A 20,033-nucleotide genomic window follows, 5' to 3' on the forward strand; every position below is an offset into this window, starting at 1 on the left:
AGAGGTATGGGAGAGAGGGATGGGTGGAGGACAGAAGGGGATGACAGAGAGGGATGGGTGGAGGACAGAGAGAGAGGAATGACAGAGAGGGATGGGTGGATGACAGAGAGGGATGGGTGGAGGACAGAGAGGGATGGGTGGATGACAGAGAGGGATGGGTGGAGGACAGAGAGGGATGGGTGGAGGACAGAGAGGGATGGGTGGAGGACAGAGAGGAATGGGTGGAGGACAGAGAGAGAGAGAGAGAGGACAGAGAGAGAGATGGGTGGAGGACAGAGAGAGAGAGAGAGATGGGTGGAGGACAGAGAGAGAGAGAGATGGGTGGAGGACAGAGAGAGAGAGAGAGAGATGGGTGGAGGACAGAGTGAGAGAGAGAGAGATGGGTGGAGGACAGAGTGAGAGAGAGAGAGATGGGTGGAGGACAGAGAGAGAGAGATATAATAGAATATTATTCCCTCCCTTCTCTTATTTTCTCATCTAAGAGGGCTGGGGATGTTACAGCAATGTGATGGAAACTAGGTGGAGTTGCTCCTTACTACTTAGTCACCTCAGGTCCACTGGAGGGGTGAGAAGGGTTAGGAAAAGGGACAGAAGGGAGAAAACAGCAGTTTGGAAAGTACTTATGAGTTAGCCAGTGAACAGCAATGATTAATCCACTCTGATTAGCTCATTTATTCCAGTAATAGGACTGACGGGATGACTGATCAACCACAGAATGAATGACTCTGACAACATCAAAAGAAAGTTGTTGTTTTCATTATTAGAGCGTCACTGGAAACATTTCATAACTTCCACTGATGGAGTTCCACTGATGGGGTTCCACTGATGGGGTTCCACTGATGGGGTTTAACACCATTAGATTTACCATAGATTTACCATGGACAGCCCAGGTTCCACTGATGGGGTTTAACACCATTAGATTTACCACAGTTGGACAGCCCAGGTTCCACTGATGGGGTTTAACACCATTAGATTTACCATAGTTGGACAGCCCAGGTTCCACTGATGGGGTTTAACACCATTAGATTTACCATAGTTGGACAGCCCAGGTTCCACTGATGGGGTTTAACACCATTAGATTTACCATAGTTGGACAGCCCAGGTTCCACTGATGGGGTTTAACACCATTAGATTTACCATAGTTGGACAGCCCAGGTTCCACTGATGGGGTTTAACACCATTAGATTTACCATAGTTGGACAGCCCAGGTTCCACTGATGGGGTTTAACACCATTAGATTTACCACCATTAGTTGGACAGCCCAGGTTCCACTGATGGGGTTTAACACCATTAGATTTACCATAGTTGGATTTACCCATTAGTTGGACAGCCCAGGTTCCACTGATGGGGTTTAACACCATTAGATTTACCATAGTTGGACAGCCCAGGTTCCACTGATGGGGTTTAACACCATTAGATTTACCACAGTTGGACAGCCCAGGTTCCACTGATGGGGTTTAACACCATTAGATTTACCACAGTTGGACAGCCCAGGTTCCACTGATGGGGTTTAACACCATTAGATTTACCATAGTTGGACAGCCCAGGTTCCACTGATGGGGTTTAACACCATTAGATTTACCACAGTTGGACAGCCCAGGTTCCACTGATGGGGTTTAACACCATTAGATTTACACTGATTAGATTTACCATAGTTGGACAGCCCAGGTTCCACTGATGGGGTTTAACACCATTAGATTTACCATAGTTGGACAGCCCAGGTTCCACTGATGGGGTTTAACACCATTAGATTTACCATAGTTGGACAGCCCAGGTTCCACTGATGGGGTTCCACTGATGGGGTTTAACACCATTAGATTTACCATAGTTGGACAGCCCAGGTTCCACTGATGGGGTTCCACTGATGGGGTTTAACACCATTAGATTTACCACAGTTGGACAGCCCAGGTTCCACTGATGGGGTTTAACACCATTAGATTTACCACAGTTGGACAGCCCAGGTTCCACTGATGGGGTTTAACACCATTAGATTTACCACAGTTGGACAGCCCAGGTTCCACTGATGGGGTTTAACACCATTAGATTTACCATAGTTGGACAGCCCAGGTTCCACTGATGGGGTTTAACACCATTAGATTTACCATAGTTGGACAGCCCAGGTTCCACTGATGGGGTTTAACACCATTAGATTTACCATAGTTGGACAGCCCAGGTTCCACTGATGGGGTTTAACACCATTAGATTTACCATAGTTGGACAGCCCAGGTTCCACTGATGGGGTTTAACACCATTAGATTTACCACAGTTGGACAGCCCAGGTTCCATTGATGGGGTTTAACACCATTAGATTTACCATAGTTGGAGGTTCCACTGCCCAGGTTCCACCACTGATGGGGTTTAACACCATTAGATTTACCACAGTTGGACAGCCACTGATGGGGTTTAACAGGTTCCACTGATGGGGTTCCACTGATGGGGTTTAACACCATTAGATTTACCACAGTTGGACAGCCCAGGTTCCACTGATGGGGTTCCACTGAACACCATTAGATTTACCAGCCCAGGTTCCACTGGACAGCACCATTAGATTTACCATAGGGACAGCCCAGGTTCCACTGATGGGGTTTAACACCATTAGATTTACCATAGTTGGACAGCCCAGGTTCCACTGATGGGGTTCCACTAACACCATTAGATTTACCACAGTTGGACAGCCCAGGTTCCACTGATGGGGTTTAACACCATTAGATTTACCACAGTTGGACAGCCCAGGTTCCACTGATGGGGTTCACCACTGATTCCACTGATGGGGTTTAACACCATTAGATTTACCACTTGGACAGCCCAGGTTCCACTGATGGGGTTTAACACCATTAGATTTACCATAGTTGGACAGCCCAGGTTCCACTGATGGGGTTCCACTGATGGGGTTCCACTGATGGGGTTTAACACCATTAGATTTACCATAGTTGGACAGCCCAGGTTCCACTGATGGGGTTTAACACCATTAGATTTACCATAGTTGGACAGCCCAGGTTCCACTGATGGGGTTTAACACCATTAGATTTACCATAGTTGGACAGCCCAGGTTCCACTGATGGGGTTTAACACCATTAGATTTACCATAGTTGGACAGCCCAGGTTCCACTGATGGGGTTCCACTGATGGGGTTTAACACCATTAGATTTACCATAGTTGGACAGCCCAGGTTCCACTGATGGGGTTTAACACCATTAGATTTACCACAGTTGGACAGCCCAGGTTCCACTGATGGGGTTTAACACCATTAGATTTACCATAGTTGGACAGCCCAGGTTCCACTGATGGGGTTTAACACCATTAGTTACCACAGTCCCACTGATGGGGTTCCACTGATGGGGTTTAACACCATTAGATTTACCATAGTTGGACAGGTTCCCAGGACAGCCCAGGTTTCACTGATTTACCATAGGGGTTCCACTGATGGGGTTTAACACCATTAGATTTACCATAGTTGGACAGCCCAGGTTCCACTGATGGGGTTTAACACCATTAGATTTACCACAGTTGGACAGCCCAGGTTCCACTGATGGGGTTTAACACCATTAGATTTACCATAGTTGGACAGCCCAGGTTCCACTGATGGGGTTTAACACCATTAGATTTACCATAGTTGGACAGCCCAGGTTCCACTGATGGGGTTTAAACACCATTAGATTTACCATAGTTGGACAGCCCAGGTTCCACTGATGGGGTTTAACACCATTAGATTTACCATAGTTGGACAGCCCAGGTTCCACTGATGGGGTTTAACACCATTAGATTTGCCATAGTTGGACAGCCCAGGTTCCACTGATGGGGTTTAACACCATTAGATTTACCACCCAGGTTCCACTGAGTTGGACAGCCCAGGTTCCACTGATGGGGTTTAACACCATTAGATTTACCATAGCTGGGCAGCCCAGGGTCCACTGATTGGGTTCCACTGATTGGGTTCTGTTGCTCTCTCTTCTTCTTGGCCTTTTATTGCTTTGACCAAGAAACAAATCGTAGGCAAATGACAAGACTGTTGACATCGTGTGGAAGCTGTAGGTATTGCAAGCTCGGCCTCATTTAATCTGGGTCACCTTTAACAATTGGTTGAAGTGGCGCATGTATATATTTTTCCATTTTCAGTGATCAGATTTTCCTGCACTTTTCGATGAATCGCACGTTCTGTTATAGTCACAGCTGTGATTTAACCAGTTTTAGAAACGTCTGAGTGTTTTCTATCCACACATACTAATCATATGCATATACTATATTCCTGGCATGAGTAGCAGAGCGCTGAAATGTTGCGCGATTTTTAACAAAAAGCTGCGAAAATTCGCAGCCTCCGTAAGAGGTTTTAAACCTATGTAAAATGTGTTTTATTTCCTGAATTTTTATAATGAGTATTTCTGTATTTGAATTTGGCGCTCTGCAATCTCACTGGATGTTGGCCAGATGGGACGCTAGCGTCCCACATACCCTATAGAGGTTAAAACCGATGTAGTGTGTGTTCTCTGTCTGATCTTGGTCAGTACCCATGCTGCAGCATTCTGTATGTTTTGCAGATGACCAATAGCTTTCTTAGGTAGACCAGACAGGAGAGCATTACTGTAGTCAAGCCTGCTTGTAATAAAAGCATGGATGAGTGTCTCTGTATCAGCCTGAGAGAGAAACAGCCACACCTTGGAAATGTTCCTCAGATATTAAAAAGCTATTGTGGTCACATTCCTAATGTGTGATTGGAAATGTAGTTCAGAATCTAAAATAACACTTTGTTTTTTTCCCCAGGTGTTTTATCTTTATTGCCCATTAATTAAAATGTTCGGACAGATTCTCTCCCTGTGCTTTGGCTCCAACAATCAGTACCTCGGTTTTGCCATAACACTGTGACATTCATGTTTAGAGTGACGTCATGGTTTTATTGTAAGTTGGCCGCACTATTTTGCAAAATACACGTTCGACACATAGTTGGAGTGAAGTTAAATATTTGACGTTTTACCCCCTTGAGAACACCTCTGTCTTGTGTAATCTGTTCTCAAACGGTCATGACTTCATGGAATAAAAATTAGAGAGCGAGCGAGAGGGAGACACGGAGGGAGACACGGAGGGAGACACGGAGGGAGACACGGAGGGAGACACGGAGGGAGACACGGAGGGAGACACACGGAGAGGGAGGGAGGGGGAGGGAGACACGGAGGGAGACACACGGAGAGGGAGGGAGGGGGGAGGGAGACATGGGGAGGGAGGGAGACACTGAGAGGGAGGGAGACACTGAGAGGGAGGGAGACACGGAGAGGGAGGGAGACACGGAGAGGGAGGGAGACACTGAGAGGGAGGGAGACACGGAGAGGGAGGGAGACACGGAGAGGGAGGGAGACACGGAGAGGGAGGGAGACACTGAGAGGGAGGGAGACACTGAGAGGGAGGGAGACACTGAGAGGGAGGGAGACACTGAGAGGGAGGGAGGGAGACACGGAGAGGGAGGGTGACAAGGAGGGAAGTAGAGAGAGACTGAGGGAGTGTGAGAGAATGAGAAAGAGAGTCACAAAGGGACTGGTAAACTATTAGAGAGAGAGACGAAGGAGAGAGAGAGAGCGAAAGGGACTGGTAAATTCTTAGAGAGAGAGGCTGAGGAAGGGAGAGAGAACGAGAGGGAAAGAGCGATACAAAGGGACTGGTAAACTATTAGAGAGGGAGAGGGAGGGAGAGAGAACGAGAGGGAAAGAGAAAGAGAAAGACACAAAGGGGCTGGTAAACTATTCGAGAGAGAGACGCAAGGAGAGAGAGGGAGAGAGACGGAAGGAGAGAGAGAGCGAGAAAGGGACTGGTACATTCTTAGAGAGAGAGGGAGAGAGAGAGAACGAGAGGGAAAGAAAGACAAAAAGGGACTGGTAAACTATTAGAGAGAGAGACGAAGGAGAGAGAGAGAGAGAGACGGAAGGAGAGAGAGAGCGAGAAAGGGACTGGTACATTCTTAGAGAGAGAGACAGAGGGAGGGAGAGAGAACGAGAGGGAAAGAGAGACACAAAGGGACTGGTAAACTATTAGAGAGAGAGACAGAGGGAGGGAGAGAGAACGAGAGGGAAAGAGAAAGACACAAAGGGGCTGGTAAACTATTAGAGTTCATGCCTTTGCTTTCTTTTTCTAACCCTAACTCCTTTCTCTGCATGACGGAAAATGATCTGGAAATCCCAGAATCTCCTGGGAGGCAGGTCAGAGAAACCTGAACCCAAGTTTCCGTGAGAGAGATAGGGAGGAGGCCTGGCATTGGGTTATGGATAGACAGCTCTGTTTCACTACTGGACTTAAATTGTTGAGTCTCTCTCTTTTATCTGTTGCTATCCACCTATCTGTTACTATCCACCTGTCTGTTGCTCTCTCTTTTATCTGTTGCTATCCACCTATCTGTTGCTCTCTCTTTGTCTGTTGCTGTCCACCTATCTGTTGCTGTCCACCTATCTGTTGCTGTCCACCTATCTGTTGCTGTCCACCTATCTGTTGCTATCCTCCTGTCTGTTGCTATCCTCCTGTCTGTTGCTATCCTCCTGTCTGTTGCTATCCTCTTGTCTGTTGCTATCCACCTTTCTGTTGCTCTCTCTTTCTGTTGCTGTCCACATATCTGTTGCTGTCCACCTATCTGTTTCTCTCTCTTTCTGTTGCTGTCCACCTTTGTTGCTCTCTTTCTGTTGCTCTCTTCTGTTGCTGTCCACCTATCTGTTGCTTTCTCTTTCTGTTTCTCTCTCTTTCTGTTGGTGTCCACCTATCTGTTGCTCTCTCTTTCTGTTGCTCTCTCTTTCTGTTGGTGTCCACCTATCTGTTGCTCTCTCTTTCTGTTGCTCTCTCTTTCTGTTGGTGTCCACCTATCTGTTGCTCTCTCTTTCTGTTGCTCTCTCTTTCTGTTGCTGTCCACATATCTGTTGCTGTCCACCTATCTGTTGCTCTCTCTTTCTGTTGCTCTCTCTTTCTGTTGCTGTCCACCTATCTGTTGCTGTCCACCTTTGTTGCTCTCTTCTGTTGCTGTCCACCTATCTGTTGCTCTCTCTTTCTGTTCCTGTCCACCAATCTGTTGCTCTCTCTTTCTGTTGCTCTCTCTTTCTGTTGCTCTCTCTTTCTGTTGCTCTCTCTTTCTGTTGCTGACCACCTATCTGTTGCTGTCCACCTTCTGTTGCTGTCCACCTTCTGTTGCTGTCCACCTTCTGTTGCTGTCCACCTTTCTGTTGCTTTCTCTTTCTGTTGCTCTCTCTTTCTGTTGCTCTCTCTTTCTGTTGCTCTCCCTTTCTGTTGGTGTCCACCTATCTGTTGGTGTCCACCTATCTGTTTCTCTATCTTTCTGTTGCTATCCACCTTTCTGTTGCTCTCTCTTTCTGTTGCTCTCTCTTTCTGTTGCTGTCCACCTATCTGTTGCTGTCCACCTTTGTTGCTCTCTTTCTGTTGCTCTCTTCTGTTGCTGTCCACCTTTCTGTTGCTCTCTCTTTCTGTTGCTGTCCACCAATCTGTTGCTCTCTCTTTCTGTTGCTCTCTCTTTCTGTTGCTGACCACCTATCTGTTGCTGTCCACCTTTGTTGCTCTCTTCTGTTGCTGTCCACCTATCTGTTGCTCTCTCTATCTGTTGCTCTCTCTTTCTGTTGCTCTCTCTTTCTGTTGCTCTCTCTTTCTGTTGCTCTCTCTTTCTGTTGGTGTCCACCTATCTGTTGCTCTCTTTCTGTTGCTCTCTCTTTCTGTTGCTCTCTCTTTCTGTTGCTCTCTCTTTCTGTTGCTCTCTCTTTCTGTTGCTGTCCACCTATCTGTTGCTGTCCACCTTTGTTGCTCTCTTCTGTTGCTGTCCACCTATCTGTTGCTCTCTCTTTATGTTGCTCTCTCTTTCTGTTGGTGTCCACCTATCTGTTGGTGTCCACCTATCTGTTTCTCTCTCTATCTGTTGCTCTCTCTTTCTGTTGCTCTCTCTTTCTGTTGCTCTCTCTTTCTGTTGCTCTCTGTTTCTGTTGCTCTCTGTTTCTGTTGCTCTCTGTTTCTGTTGCTCTCTCTTTCTGTTGCTCTCTCTTTCTGTTGCTCTCTCTTTCTGTTGCTCTCTCTTTCTGTTGCTCTCTCTTTCTGTTGCTCTCCCTTTCTGTTGGTGTCCACCTATCTGTTGGTGTCCACCTATCTGTTGGTGTCCACCTATCTGTTGGTGTCCACCTATCTGTTGGTGTCCACCTATCTGTTGCTCTCTCTTTCTGTTGCTTTCTCTTTATCTGTTGGTGTCCACCTATCTGTTGCTCTCCACCTGTCTGTTGCTGTCCACCTGTCTGTTGCTATCCTCCTGTCTGTTGCTCTCTCTTTCTGTTGCTCTCTCTTTCTGTTGGTGTCCACCTATCTGTTGCTCTCTCTTTCTGTTGCTTTCTCTTTATCTGTTGATGTCCACCTATCTGTTGCTGTCCACCTGTCTGTTGCTATCCTCCTGTCTGTTGCTATCTCTTTCTGTTGCTGTCCACCTATCTGTTTCTCTCTCTTTATGTTGCTATCCACCTTTCTGTTGCTCTCTCTTTCTGTTGCTCTCTCTTTCTGTTGCTCTCTCTTTCTGTTGCTGTCCACCTATCTGTTGCTGTCCACCTTTGTTGCTCTCTTTCTGTTGCTCTCTTCTGTTGCTGTCCACCTATCTGTTGCTCCACCTCTCTTTCTGTTGCTGTCCACCTGTCTGTCCACCTATCTGTTGGTGTCTCTCTCTTTCTGTTGCTCTCTCTTTCTGTTGCTCTCTCTTTCTGTTGCTGTCCACCTTTGTTGCTCTCTTCTGTTGTTGCTGTCCACCTATCTGTTGCTCCACCTCTCTTTATGTTGCTCTCTCTTTATGTTGCTCTCTCTTTCTGTTGCTCTCTCTTTATGTTGCTCTCTCTTTATGTTGGTGTCCACCTATCTGTTTCTCTCTCTCTCTGTTGCTCTCTCTTTCTGTTGCTCTCTCTTTCTGTTGCTCTCTCTTTCTGTTGCTCTCTCTTTCTGTTGCTCTCTCTTTCTGTTGCTCTCTCTTTCTGTTGCTCTCTCTTTCTGTTGCTCTCTCTTTCTGTTGCTCTCTCTTTCTGTTGCTCTCTCTTTCTGTTGCTCTCTCTTTCTGTTGCTCTCTCTTTCTGTTGGTGTCCACCTATCTGTTGGTGTCCACCTATCTGTTGCTCTCTCTTTCTGTTGCTTTCTCTTTATCTGTTGGTGTCCACCTATCTGTTGCTCTCCACCTGTCTGTTGCTGTCCACCTGTCTGTTGCTATCCTCCTGTCTGTTGCTCTCTCTTTCTGTTGCTCTCTCTTTCTGTTGGTGTCCACCTATCTGTTGCTCTCTCTTTCTGTTGCTCTCTCTTTCTGTTGCTCTCTCTTTCTATTGGTGTCCACCTGTCTGTTGGTGTCCACCTATCTGTTGGTGTCCACCTATCGGTTGCTCTCTCTTTCTGTTGCTCTCTCTTTCTGTTGGTGTCCACCTATCTGTTGCTCTCTCTTTCTGTTGCTCTCTCTTTCTGTTGCTCTCTCTTTCTGTTGCTGTCCACCTATCTGTTGGTGTCCACCTATCTGTTCATCTTTTTTACGCTCTCTCTTTCTGTTGGTGTCCACCTATCTGTTGGTGTCCACCTATCTGTTGGTGTCCACCTATCTGTTGTATATAGTGTCCACCTATCTGTTGCTCTCTCTTTCTGTTGCTGTCCACCTATCTGTTGGTGTCCACCTATCTGTTGCTATCCACCTATCTGTTGCTTTCCATCTAACTGGGTATTTACATTGTGTCATCTTTTACGCTACTGCTACTCTCTCTTTATCATATATGCAAAGTCACTTTATTAACCATATCTACATTTACATACTACCTCAATCAGCCCGACTAACTGGTGCCTGTATATAGCCTCGCTACTGCTATAGCCTCGCTACTGTATATAGACACACTAATTATATTTTTCACTGTCTTTTTACTGTTGTTTTTATTTCTATACTTACCTATTGTTCACCTAATACCTTATTTATTTTTTGAATATATATATTTTTTGTATGGGGGAAGAACAGGCAATTAGAGGCTGTATGGGGAAGAACAGGCAACTGGAGGCTGTATGGGGGAAGAACAGGCAATTAGAGACTGTAGGGGGAAGAACAGGCAATTAGAGACTGTATGGGGAAGAACAGGCAACTGGAGGCTGTATGGGGGAAGAACAGGCAATTAGAGGCTGTATGGGGGAAGAACTGGCAACTGGAGGCTGTATGGGGAAGAACAGGCAACTGGAGGCTGTATGGGGGAAGAACAGGCAATTAGAGGCTGTATGGGGAAGAACAGGCAACTGGAGGCTGTATGGGGAAGAACAGGGCAACTGGAGGCTGTATGGGGAAGAACAGGCAACTGGAGGCTGTATGGGGGAAGAACAGGCAACTGGAGGCTGTATGGGGAAGAACAGGGAGGCTGTATGGGGAAGAACTGGAGGCTGTATGGGGGAAGAACAGGCAACTGGAGGCTGTATGGGGGAAGAACAGGCAACTGGAGGCTGTATGGGGAAGAACAGGCAACTGGAGGCTGTATGGGGGAAGAACAGGCAACTGGGGGGAGGCTGTATGGGGGAAGAACAGGCAGCTGGAGCTGTATGTAGGGGAAGAACAGGCAGGCTGGAGGCTGTATGGGGGAAGAACAGGCAACTGGAGGCTGTATGGGGGAAGAACAGGCAAGGCTGTATGGGGGAAGGCTGTATGGGGCTGTAAGAACAGGCAACTGGAGGCTGTATGGGGAAGAACAGGCAACTGGAGGCTGTATGGGGAAGAACAGGCAACTGGAGGCTGTATGGGGGAAGAACAGGCAACTGGAGGCTGTATGGGGAAGAACAGGCAACTGGAGGCTGTATGGGGAAGAACAGGCAACTGGAGGCTGTATGGGGGAAGAACAGGCAACTGGAGGCTGTATGGGGGAAGAACAGGCAACTGGAGGCTGTATGGGGGAAGAACAGGCAACTGGAGGCTGTATGGGGGAAGAACAGGCAACTGGAGGCTGTATGGGGGAAGAACAGGCAACTGGAGGCTGTATGGGGGAAGAACAGGCAACTGGAGGCTGTATGGGGGAAGAACAGGCAACTGGAGGCTGTAGAACAGGCAACTGGAGACTGTATGGGGAAGAACAGGCAACTGGAGGCTGTATGGGGGAAGAACAGGCAACTGGAGGCTGTATGGGGAAGAACAGGCAACTGGAGGCTGTATGGGGAAGAAGGCTGTAGGGGAAGAACAGGCACTGGAGGCTGTATGGGGGAAGAACAGGCAACTGGAGGCTGTATGGGGGAAGAACAGGCAACTGGAGGCTGTATGGGGGAAGAACAGGCAACTGGAGGCTGTATGGGGGAAGAACAGGCAACTGGAGGCTGTATGGGGAAGAACAGGCAACTGGAGGCTGTATGGGGGAAGAACAGGCTGGAACTGGAGGCTGTATGGGGGGCAAGAACAGGCAACTGGAGGCTGTATGGGGGAAGAACAACTGGAGGCTGTAGGGGGAAGAACAGGCAACTGGAGGCTGTATGGGGGAAGAACAGGCAACTGGAGGCTGTATGGGGGGAGAACAGGAAACTGGAGGCTGTATGGGGGAAGAACAGGCAACTGGAGGCTGTATGGGGGAAGATCCAGGCACCTCTGTGATTAGGGTGGATTCTCTGCTTCATTAGGTTACTTTTGTAGACAACTTTGACACACCAATGAAGCTGCAGAAGTCACATAGCCAGTTGTGAAGCGCTATAGACTGCTAAAATGTTCACTACATCGACCCAGCAAGGGCACAGAGCCAGAAATTATAGAACGTATTTTTGTGTCCAGCAGAGACAGAATCAGTTCTTCAAAATCCTGTTTCAGCCATTCCGAGCTACCATTCCTAATGGGATAGAATTCCATGTGGGCTGCAACAGCATCAACCTCTATGTATTGACGTATAACGGTGGGGAGCCTAGTAATACCCTGTTCTTGTGCCCTGGGGTAGATCATGTATTTTTCTCCAGTAACCAAGCCATTTGGTACCTTAGAGCTGTCTAAAACAACAGCCGGCGAGATGGGAGAGGAAATACACCCATTACTACACCTCGTATGATTCAGGTTGACCCGTCAAGGACTGGCGAGAGGCACCATCTCGCACAGCTGCAACTCTTGGCACCCGGTTGAAGCCTCCCATAACCAATGAATCCTCATTCACCGTAGAAGCCACCGGAGAAGGAGACAGAACAGGGGACGAAGGTGCAGGTACCTCCGGAGCCTCATTCACCGTAGAAGCCACCGGAGAGGGAGACAGAACAGGGGACGAAGGCACTGGTACCTCTGGATCTGATCACGAAGTGGAAGCCCCAAGGGATGAAGTTGCTGGAACCTCTGGATCCAGGGCAGCGATGCTGTTTGAAGTCTGTATCAGGTCCGGGCTTCCCACCGCTAAGGAGGCCCCTCCTTGATATATTCTCAATATGTTCATCAAAAGAGAGTTCAGGGTCCAGAGTAACGCGGAGGTCCTTCACAGTTTTATTTGAGACGACTGTACAACCATCGAGATTAATTGTCAGATCCAACAGAAGGTCTCTTTGTTTCTTGGGACCTAGAACTAGCATCTCTGTTTCGTCCGGGATTAAAAGTAAAACATTTCCCGCCATCCACTTCCTTATGTCCGAAACAAAGGTGTCCAGAATAGGAAATTTTGGGGCTTCACCATGTTTCATCAAAATGTACAGCTGTGTGTCATCCGCATAGCAGTGAAAACTGACATTGTGTTTCCGAATGACATCACCCAGAGATGAGAGATTCGATATAGGCCAATAGTTTTGTACATTTTCTGGGTCAAGATTTGGCTTTTTCAAGAGAGGCTTTATTACTGTCACTTTTAGTGAGTTTGGTACACATCCGGTGGATAGGGAGTCATTTATTGTTCAACATAGGAGGGCCAAGCACAGGAAGTAGCTCTTTCAGTAGTTTAGTAGGAATAGGGTCCAGTATGCAGCTTGAAGGTTTAGAGGCTGTGACTATTTTTAATTCATGTGTTGTTGGATTCTGGGTTAAACTTGGAACATTGCTATGCTAGAGTTTTTTTTACATCAGAAGTTAATGGTAATCTGTAGGGCCAGATGGTTTTGGAATGTGGTGGACAGGAAGAAGTCACAGGATTGCTGTAGGGGATACGGATGGACATCTGTGGATTAGGCAAATGAGGGGTTGAGGTCAGGTCAGATCCCCTTAAGGGAGAAATGATGGCTTATCACCCTATTACTTCGTCTTCCTGTCGAATCATCATAGATGTAAGGATTGGAGAGAAAGAGGAGTTCTTAAATTGGAGTATATACACTTGTGGTGGTGGAAACATGTTTTGTCTAATGCAGCTGTATTGATCCTCTTGGAAGAATTAAACTTGGTTATGCTTTCATAATGTCCATTGAGTTATTTACTCTGATAATTAGAACCTAACAGTGTCAAGAGATACAGGATTAAAAAATGTGAGTGTCTCCATTGATCCTAGGTCCTGTCAGTTCTGTGCAGACTCAGGACAACTGAGTTTTGGAGAAATACGCAGATTCAAAGAGGAGTCCGTAATTTGCTTTCAAATGATCATGATATTTTTGTCAAGAAGTTCATAAATGTATCACTGCTGAAGTGGAAGCCATCCTCTCTTGAGGAATGTTGCTTTTTAGTTAGCTTTGCGACAGTATCAAAAAATAAATTTAGGATTGTTAGTATTCTCCTCAACTAGGTTGGAAAAATAGGATGATCGAGCAGGAGTGAGGGCTCTTCGATACTGATATTATTATTCATATATATTTCCAAGGTAGTCGGAAGACTTCCAGTTTGAAGCACCATTTCTGTTCCAATTTTCTGGAAGCTTGGGCTCGGGTATTTTCTTTTCTTTTAACAAATATATTCATTTTTTTTGTTTTTAGGGACTGCATCTACATACGCTCTTATCCAGAGCGACTTACAAATTGGTGCATTCACCTTATGACATCCAGTGGAACAGCCACTTTACTTTTGGGAGGAGCAGAAAACAGTTTTCAACCAGCGATTGAGTTGTGAGACTCTGCTGTAGAGCTCATCACTCCCCCTAACTGGGAGGGGGCCAGAGACTCTGCTGTAGAGCTCATCACTCCCCCTAACTGGGAGGGGGACAGAGACTCTGCTGTAGAGCTCATCACTCCCCCTAACTGGGAGGGGGCCAGAGACTCTGCTGTAGAGCTCATCACTCCCCTAACTGGGAGGGGGCCAGAGACTCTGCTGTAGAGCTCATCACTCCCCTAACTGGGAGGGGGCCAGAGACTCTGCTGTAGAGCTCATCACTCCCCCTAACTGGGAGGGGGCCAGAGACTCTGCTGTAGAGCTCATCACTCCCCCTAACTGGGAGGGGGCCAGAGACTCTGCTGTAGAGCTCATCACTCCCCCTAACTGGGAGGGGGCCAGAGACTCTGCTGTAGAGCTCATCACTCCCCTAACTGGGAGGGGGCCAGAGACTCTGCTGTAGAGCTCATCATTCCCCCTAACTGGGAAGGGGACCAGAGACTCTGCTGTAGAGCTCATCACTCCCCTAACTGGGAGGGGGCCAGAGACTCTGCTGTCACTCCCCTAACTGGGAGCTCTGCTGTAGAGCTCCCCCCCCTAACTGGGAGGGGGCCAGAGACTCTGCTGTAGAGCTCATCACTCCCCTAACTGGGAGGGGGCCAGAGACTCTGCTGTAGAGCTCATCACTCCCCTAACTGGGAGGGGGCCAGAGACTCTGCTGTAGAGCTCATCACTCCCCCTAACTGGGAGGGGGCCAGAGACTCTGCTGTAGAGCTCATCACTCCCCTAACTGGGAGGGGGCCAGAGACTCTGCTGTAGAGCTCATCACTCCCCCTAACTGGGAGGGGGCCAGAGACTCTGCTGTAGAGCTCATCACTCCCCCTAAATGGGAGGGGGCCAGAGACTCTGCTGTAGAGCTCATCACTCCCCCTAACTGGGAGGGGGCCAGAGACTCTGCTGTAGAGCTCATCACTCCCCCTAACTGGGAGGGGGCCAGAGACTCTGCTGTAGAGCTCATCACTCCCCCTAACTGGGAGGGGGCCAGAGCTCACTCTGCTGTAGAGCTCATCACTCCCCCTAACTGGGAGGGGGCCAGAGACTCTGCTGTAGAGCTCATCACTCCCCTAACTGGGAGGGGGCCAGAGACTCTGCTGTAGAGCTCATCACTCCCCTAACTGGGAGGGGCCAGAGACTCTGCTGTAGAGCTCATCACTCCCCTAACTGGGAGGGGGCCAGAGACTCTGCTGTAGAGCTCATCACTCCCCCTAACTGGGAGGGGGCCAGAGACTCTGCTGTAGAGCTCATCACTCCCCCTAACTGGGAGGGGGCCAGAGACTCTGCTGTAGAGCTCATCACTCCCCCTAACTGGGAGGGGGCCAGAGACTCTGCTGTAGAGCTCATCACTCCCCCTAACTGGGAGGGGGCCAGAGACTCTGCTGTAGAGCTCATCACTCCCCCTAACTGGGAGGGGGCCAGAGACTCTGCTGTAGAGCTCATCACTCCCCCTAACTGGGAGGGGGCCAGAGACTCTGCTGTAGAGCTCATCACTCCCCCTAACTGGGAGGGGCCAGAGGCTCTGCTGTAGAGCTCATCACTCCCCCTAACTGGGAGGGGGCCAGAGACTCTGCTGTAGAGCTCATCACTCCCCCTAACTGGGAGGGGCCAGAGACTCTGCTGTAGAGCTCATCACTCCCCCTAACTGGGAGGGGGCCAGAGACTCTGCTGTAGAGCTCATCACTCCCCCTAACTGGGAAGGGGACAGAGACTCTGCTGTAGAGCTCATCACTCCCCCTAACTGGGAGGGGGCCAGAGACTCTGCTGTAGAGCTCATCACTCCCCCTAACTGGGAAGGGGACAGAGACTCTGCTGTAGAGCTCATCACTCCCCCTGACTGGGAAGGGGACAGAGACAATTACTCAATGCCGATACAATCTTTCTGGATAATTTACACGCTGAAGCTATGCTGCGCTTGGTGACCTCTGACTGTTTCATCCTAACCTCGTTGGTGCCGACGTGGATAACAATATGTCTATACTCTCCACACTCGGCAGTTTTAGCCTTAGCCAGCACCATCTTCAGATTATCCTTAACGTCAGTAGCCCTGCCCCCTGGTAAACAGATTAGCCTTAACGTCGGTAGCCCTGCCCCCTGGTAAACAGTGTATGATCGCTGGATGATTCTTTTAAGTCTAATATTGTGGGTAATGTCATCGCCAATGACTCAGGTTTTCAATTTGTCAGAGCTAATGGTGGAAGGCTTCAGCGGCTCAGACCCTGTAACGGGAGGAGTAGAGACCTGAGAAGCCTCGGCCTCTGACTCCAACTCGTTGCTTAATGGGGACAAGTTCAAAGTTTCTGTCGGCTGAATGAGCAACACCAGTTGAGTTTCTTTCCAGGAAATTGTCCTGCTGTGGGGATTTATACTACTATTGACATTTTTTATTTAAACTTTATTTCAGATCAAACTTTATTTTCCACATGCGCCGAATACAACAAGTGTTAGACTTTACAGTGAAATATTTAAGCCCTTAATCAACAGTGCAGTTCAAGAAAAAGAAAATATTTACCAAGTAGACTAAAATAAAAAGTAATAATAAACAGTAACACAATAAGAATAACAATACCGAGGCTATATACAGGGGGTACCGGTACCGAGTCAGTGTGCAGGGGTATAGACTAGTTGAGGTAATCTGAACATGTAGGTGGAGGTGAAGTGACTATGCATAGGTAACATACAAACAGTATGTCGCAGCAGTGTAGAACGGGGGGTGTGTCAATGCAAATTGTCCGGTGCGATTTTTATGAATTGTTCAGCAGTCTAATGGCTTGGGGTAGAAGCTGTTGAGGAGCCTTTTAGTCCTTTTAGTCTTTTTTAGACTTGGCGCTCTGGTACCGCTTTCCATGCGGAATCAGAGAAAACATTCTATAACTTGAGTGACTGGAGTCTCTGTCAATTTTATTGGCTTTCCTCTGACACTGCCTATTATATAGGTCCTGGATGGCAGGAAGCTTAGCCCCAATGATGTACTGGGCCATTCACACTACCCTCTGTAGCGCATTACGGTCAGATGTCGAGCAGTTGCCATAACAGGCGGTGATGCTCTCAATGGTGCAGCTGTAGAACCTTTTGAGAATCTGGGGGCCCATGCCAGATCTTTTCAGTCTCCTGAGGGGGAAAAGGTTTTGTCGTGCCCTCTTCACGACTGTCTTGGTATGTTTGGACCATGATAGTACTTTGGTGATGTGGACCCCAAGGAACTTGAAACTCTCAACCCGCTACACTACAGCCCTGTCGATGTTAATGGGGGCCTGTTTGGTCCGCCTTTTCCAGCTACTTTGTCTTGCTCACATTGAGGGAGAGGTTGTTGTCCTGGCACCACACTGCCAGTTCTCTGACCTCCCTATAGGCCATCTCATCATTGTCGGTGATCAGGCTTACCACCGTTGTGTCGTCAGCAAACTTAATGATGGTGTTAGAGTCATGTTTGGCCACGCAGTCGTGGGTAAGCAGGGAATACAGGAGGGGACTAAGTACACACCCCTGAGGGGCCCCAGTGCTGAGGATCAGCATGGCAGATGTGTTGTTGCCTACACTTACCACCTGGGGGTGGCCCGTCAGGAAGTCCAGGATCCAGTTACTAGGCAAGTCAGTTAAGAACAAATTCTTATTTACAATGATGGCCAATCCCGGACGATGCTGGGCCAATTGTGAGCCTCCCTATGGGAATCCCAGTCACGGCCGGATGTGATGCAGCCCAACCCTAATGCCTCTTGCACTGAGATGCAGTGTCTTAAACCAGTCGAGAGCCAAGCTACAATCTGTACTTACTGGTGGTACAGACCCTGTTTCATCCTCTACTACACCTACATAATGATTGCATCTGCAACACGTCTATCCTTTTAAGTTTAGCATCAGTTTGTAATATTCTCAACAAAGATTCTATTATCAAAAGAGGAATAATGTCATAGACTTAAGTAGAAATTTGAAGACGTTTGTCTTTGTGTGTTTGTGCGTGCCTGCGTTTGTGTCTGTGTGTGTGTATGCACTTACAGGTTTGTCCTGCCTTCTCTCCCAGGTATCGGACGCGGTTCCGGCCGGCCTATAAGATCGCCTATAAGACGGTGACAGACCTGGAGTGGAGGTGTTGCCCTAGTTACCAGGGACCAGACTGCTCTGAGCTGAAGGCTGCTCCTAACAGACAGACAGTACCAGCCGGGTCACAGCCACCCCAAACCCAGTACCCTAACAGACAGACAGTGCCAGCAGGGTCACAGCCTCACCAGAACCATAACTCAGAGGAAGCACCACACTACCCTCAGACCAGATCCATCCCTGGACAGACCAGACACCCACAGAGTAAGATACTTTACAACATTACATGTTGCTGCTTTCTCAATCTTCTTCTTAGAGATGGACTCGTATATGAAGTGTGTTAATGTGTTATTGACTTAACTGTGTCCTCTGTCTCAGGGCCAGAGAGGAGGGAGACTGGGGTGTATGAGGGGAGGCATGGAGGAGCAGAAAAAGACAGGGTGCGTCTCCTGGAGGGGGAGGTGCAGCGCCTCTCCCAAACAGTGGGGGCACTGCAGGCTGCGATAACTGGGCTGAGCTCCACTCTGAGATCTGACCTTCAGGAGGACACCTCCAAGATGCTGGTCACCCTGCTCAACAACCTCCGCGCTGTGACCCCTGACAGTGTCCACGCCCCCGACATAGAGCAGGCCGCAGTACCACCAGACAACCACCAGGGGTCAGTGATCGACGGGCACCAGGCCACCAGGGGACCAGTCCAGGGGGACAGGGGGCTAGAAAAGGTCCTGGCCAGGTTGGATGATGTCAACACCTCTCTGAAGAGTAAAGAGGAGGCTCTGGAGGAGCTGAGAGGTACCGTGACCTCACACAGCGGTCATATTCGCCTGCTGCTTGATGCCTCTCAGACACAGCAAGACCCTGACCCTAACCCTGTTGGGGGTGGGGCCCCTGCTGACCTGGAGGAGGTACTAGACAAATACATGGACAGGCAGCTGGGCTTCCTGAGGAAGAACATGGAGGACAGCATGGAGAGAACGATAGAGGAGAGGATAGGGAAGGAGGTGGAGAAGCTGCAGAAATTCTGTGATGGAAGGATCCAGCTGATGGAGAGGAGGTGTGAGGAGGAGCGGGAGAGAGGACTGCTCAGTTTGACTGAGATGGTGGACAAGGAGGAGCAGCTAAAGCAGGAGATCAGGGAGTTGAGACTGGACATCACTGCCTCCGACCAGCCCGGCCGGTCACTCAGACAGACTGACCCCAAACCTAATGTTAGACAGACTGACACTAAACCTAATGTTAGACAGACTGATTCCAAACCCAGCCTTAGCCAAACTGCCCCTGCCAGACAGACCGACCTGGCTAGACAGGATAACCAGCCACCAGGTATCCTACCAGCTGTCCAGCGTGGTGACCTATCTGATCTGTGGAGGGAGCTGGAGCGTGTGGCGGAGGCCCATCGTATCCTGAATGCCCGCATGGACAATGAGCTGCAGTACCTGTCCTCTCCACGGGGGGAGCTAGAGGGGGAGGGGTTAGGACTAGAGGGAGAGGTGGGGTCTCGGCTGGAGGAGTTAGAGGCGCGTCTGAATGTGACAGAGCAGAACGCGGAGGTCCACTGTTTCTACGTGGAGGAGAAGCTGACCCGGGCACTAGCCGAGCAAGGGGCGGAGCTACGACAGCTGCTGGAGGAACGAGTAAACGTACTGGAAGACCAGTTTACTACCATGCTGGTCGAGATGAACAACGAGTCATATCCTGTTGGAGGAGGAGGGAGCGTGGACCTTCAGGTACTATAGGTAGACAACTCTGGTAGAGGAGGACAGGTTTTGGGAACGTTGTTGGTTTTAATATCAGACCTGGTGATAGAAAGTGGGAGATGATCTGGCAACCGGAGGGCTGCTAGTCTCAGATCCCAGGTACCATCTCTAGCCATTGTGCCTTTGTGGGTGCTGCATTGCAGTTCCCAGGTACCATCTCCAGCCGTTGTGGGTGCTGCACTGCACATGGCAGTGGGTTTGTGTGTTATGTGTCCATGGTAACAGAT

The 20,033-nt window shown here is 48.8% G+C and overlaps 1 protein-coding gene and 1 long non-coding RNA gene across 2 annotated transcripts in view; both read left to right on the forward strand.

Annotated features, from left to right (window-relative positions):
• Positions 1-20,033, forward strand: part of LOC118381332 (EMILIN-2-like) — a 60,744-nt gene that overhangs the window by 1,572 nt on the left and 39,139 nt on the right. Inside the window, exons 3-4 of the mRNA XM_052464297.1 lie at positions 18,033-18,313; positions 18,428-19,776. Of these exons, the coding sequence (XP_052320257.1) occupies positions 18,033-18,313; positions 18,428-19,776 (1,630 nt within the window). The remainder of the gene's footprint in view (positions 1-18,032; positions 18,314-18,427; positions 19,777-20,033) is intronic.
• On the forward strand, positions 919-2,130 carry LOC127907464 (uncharacterized). Its single transcript, XR_008064427.1, has 3 exons — positions 919-1,010; positions 1,389-1,494; positions 1,909-2,130. It is a non-coding gene; the product is annotated as an uncharacterized LOC127907464 (long non-coding RNA).

The sequence above is a fragment of the Oncorhynchus keta genome, chromosome 15 (genome assembly GCF_023373465.1).
Source record: "Oncorhynchus keta strain PuntledgeMale-10-30-2019 chromosome 15, Oket_V2, whole genome shotgun sequence".
In the NCBI taxonomy this organism is placed as follows: Eukaryota; Metazoa; Chordata; class Actinopteri; order Salmoniformes; family Salmonidae; genus Oncorhynchus; species Oncorhynchus keta.